We start from the raw sequence: 3,864 nt of genomic DNA, 5'->3' as shown, positions 1-3,864 counted from the left end.
AGGAATGCCTGCATAGGTCAGACTGAGGATTAAGCCAGAATCCCGATTCCTGACAGGGGGCTTGGACTAGATGATCTCCAGACGTCCCTTCCAACCCTGACCATTCTGTGATTCTGTGATTCTGACAATAGCAAACAAGTGGAAGGTTACGAAAAGTGTATAAACGGAAGGGCAAGTATAGAGTATTCCTTCCCCAGTCCATTCATCTAGCGCCTGATGAATAACAAGGTAAGGACCAAGTTCATAAAGACTTGCAAACCTACAGCTCTTCAGATCACAGAAATAAAACAACTAAAACAACCATTGCAGCTTTACCCAGTGATTCGAAGTCCAGCAGTTTCTAGGTCCAATGGTGTTCATTTCCCGCTCTCTATAGGGAGATGGTTCTGTGTTTTCCTAGATACTCCTGGCCTTCATTGTACCTTCTCCAGGGTCCTTTTCTTTGGGATCATAATATTCCTTTTTCTTTTGAATACATGAGTCCTTTCTCTGTGTTTGGATGCATTATCCATGTGTGACCCTCAGAATTTGCCATGGGCCAGACCTTCTGCACCCAGTTTCACAGGATGCCATGAACCTCCTAAGCAGACTGCAACCATATGGATGTTGAAATGTAGGCACTGATTTTCCCCATACAGTACTGAAATCACATTTTTGCAATAGTGGAAAGAGTTCTCCAAGCCTACATCATCTGGCCCAAGAGGAAGTTAGACCAGCAGTGAACATTCATCTGTCCATCAGAGATTCAGGAGTGGAACTTGCCTCCTTCCTTCTTCCCACTCTGCTCATTGAACCACTGTGGGGTGTCATCAGGAGATCATTTCTCCTTCACAAGCCCAGCAGAGATAAGGTTTAGTGGACTGGGAAATGCATCCATAGGTACTGGTAGAAAATGCCTGCATGGCTTTTAAACTGCATAAAAAAAATTATTTCATCTCATGGTCTCACGTTGCCTAAATTTGTTGTGTCACTAAATTGGTATATATACATATGTATACCTATAATTACAAATACTTAATGGCTCATCATTCACAGTGCAGTTAGCTGCTTTATGCCATGAAAATACCGAATCAAGTGTTTCAGGGAATTAGGAAATTGCTCTCAATAAAAATAAATAATGCATTTATCCTTTAAAATAATTTTAAATTAGCTACCATGGACTCATGGAACACAGCATCATGCAGGAAGTCAATGATCCATAGCTCAGGTTCCAATCCCATTACAGTATTTAATTCAAAGTCTAATTTATGTATTTGTTTTCTTCCCTCCACAGGAATTAGCAGCCTACGATGCTGTTAATGCTCTTCAGTCAGCCTATGGTATAAGATACAGATATGGTCCTGCATCTAGCACTTTGTGTAAGTTTTCCTCTGGCACAGGTTTGTGACTTTGACCTACCCATAGTAAGAAGGAGATTACCCTTATTACAACAAAGAAAGCAAACATTGTTTAAAGTGAACTTTGTTCCAGTTGTGGATGGTGAGGAAGGCGGAAGACGAAGTTTTGTAACTGATTCAGTCAGTTGATTACAGTAAGATTAACTCAATTAATGCAATAAAAGAGATTAAAATGCAATGGATTTGAGAGGCAAAATCCAGCAAATAACATTTAAAACCAGATATTTTGAAAAAGAAAGATAAAACAAGATCTTAAAAAGCCCATTTTTATCAGAGATAAAGTGCTTGCAAAGGCACTACTAAGTTATAGAATATTTGTGAGGAAATAATTCAAAGTAGGTTTCATTTTTCACCATTACTTTGCCTCTCTTTCTGTGCAATTGTGAAGATACAGCTATTCATAGAGCTCATTCTAAAATTTAGGATGATCTCTTTAAAAGGTAGGTTTCAAATGTCACTCTGTCTAGATGATGATAAATGATAGCAACAGTATCTCTATTTGGACGTCTTCCATTTTTCACAGAGCAATTTCAAATGCATTTTTCCCTATAACAAAATATCTTTAAAATATGCCTTTTAAATATGTAACAACATTTGTCAGGCAAGCTCTCTGCATAGACAGGTAAGAGAAAAAGAAGTTCAACAGGTTTCAATGAGACACTTTTTTTTTTTTTACTGAAACTATGAGGCCTGAATGCTCTCGGTAATGATAACAGACATTGAAAAAGTGAGAAGCTTAAGTAAATAGCAAGATTTTTCACAGGTAACCTCCTGCATCTCCTCTGCTGTTGCTGTGTTTTGGCTAGAGCTCCACTGTATTGTGGGCCCTCCATCTCACAGCACAGTCGTTATCTTGTGCTCATTACAGTGCAGTCAGTCGGTATGTCAAAGGAAGAGCAGTGTGAATTAATGCCAGAATTGAACAGAAGACAGCAGGCCACATGAGAGATGGATCTTTATATAAATATAAGTGTCTTGGGTAATCAACATATGGAGATAACGAAAGTATAAGAAGCACACTTCCTCGGGAAGGTTTGTTAATATTAGACACCACCTATGCAAATGCTCTCATACTGTAAGGAAATGGTGAGAAAACAAGACAGAAATTAAAAGAAAAGGGATTTTAAAAGCACTTTGAAAAGGAGAATGTAGATTACTTCATCTTCTTTCTCCCTTCTCCCTGCAAAGGAATTGCCTAAAAAACCCAAGTTAAACCTAGGAGCATGCAGAGCTCCAGTCCAGCTGGGAGATCTTTGTGGAAGCAAAGCTTTAGACTCCACTCACCTGGGGACAAGAACATTTTGAAGCTTTATACTAAACATTTTCTTTTATTAAAGTTTTGCTTTTCACAAAAAAAAAAAAAAAGTCAGTTATTGATTTTTTCCCTGTGAAAATCAAGGATCTAATCCCATATTGTGCTGAACACCTTTCACCAGGTGCTGGGCACCCATGCCCTTCTCCAGCCAACAGCTGGAGTTGCAAGTATATTCACTGAGTCCTGGAGACAAAATGCCATGAGAACCCTCTTGTGCTTTCAACATGACCTGCATTTAACATATTTTAAAATTTTCTCCAAATTCCCTCTTTCAGATGTGAGTTCTGGTAGCTCTATGGACTGGGCCTACAAAAATGGCATCCCCTATGCGTTTGCCTTTGAGCTGCGTGACACCGGCCATTTTGGATTTTTACTTCCCGAAACACTGATCAAACCAACCTGCACAGAGACCATGCTTGCAGTTAAAAATATAACTCTTCATCTGCTGAAGAAATGTCATTGAGAGCTATTTCTCGAAGCTGGAATTGAGCGCTTTACTCCCAGGGCTGAAGCCTTTCAGTGTTTTCAGTTGCCATTCTAAGCTTGGCCACTTCAAAATTATAGAAGCTAATGGGAAACATGGTATTGTTTCAACAAGATTTGCTTGGTGGGAAATAAAAAAAGCATTTAATATCTGCTCTACAAAGGTCCATAAAGTTGATATACTAACTTAGTTACCAGTGGGAGTAAAATAGTTTGTTCTTTTTGCAGTAAAGCTTTGATTCTGCAACTTCAGTGGAGCAGGTCCAGGTCCACATACAGGTGCCTGAAATAAAACTCTGTTTCCAGGCAGTCTCTGGCCTTACTCCTTTCCCTAATGGGAAGACTTCCCTTAGCGGGGTCTCTTGAACCAAGGGATAAAGTTTACTTTCACGTATATGTATCCTCTGGCCCAACACAGGCCCATGTCTATAGCAGTAAATGGCATATATCGCAGCTGGCCACACTGCAAGCAGCAATGTGGCTTCCTTCTGCATGTATACATACATATGTATATGCACTTTTGTGATTGTTTTTTTCTCATGTAATGCAAGAATTTGACCCAAGGTTTCCTTTAACTGTTCAGAGAAACCTATTTTCAAATTTATATACTGGGAGGACTCAAAATCAACATATTGCCTTTGAAAAATGTAACTTTCCTAGAGCTGTGTA

General features: G+C 39.2%; 1 protein-coding gene across 1 annotated transcript in view; it reads left to right on the top strand.

Moving 5' to 3' along the window:
- The window catches only part of CPA6 (carboxypeptidase A6), a 49,133-nt gene extending 45,799 nt beyond the window's left edge, over nucleotides 1-3,334 (top strand). Inside the window, exons 10-11 of the mRNA XM_009892954.1 lie at nucleotides 1,274-1,358; nucleotides 2,988-3,334. Coding sequence (XP_009891256.1) covers nucleotides 1,274-1,358; nucleotides 2,988-3,175 — 273 coding nt within the window. The 3' untranslated portion in view covers nucleotides 3,176-3,334. The remainder of the gene's footprint in view (nucleotides 1-1,273; nucleotides 1,359-2,987) is intronic.
- Nucleotides 3,335-3,864: the final 530 nt, after the last annotated feature.

This window comes from Charadrius vociferus, unplaced genomic scaffold (assembly GCF_000708025.1).
Source record: "Charadrius vociferus isolate BGI_N301 unplaced genomic scaffold, ASM70802v2 scaffold539, whole genome shotgun sequence".
NCBI classification, from domain to species: domain Eukaryota; kingdom Metazoa; phylum Chordata; class Aves; order Charadriiformes; family Charadriidae; genus Charadrius; species Charadrius vociferus.
Note: the sequence above shows the minus strand (reverse complement) of the source record. Positions and strands in the feature narration are given on the sequence as shown.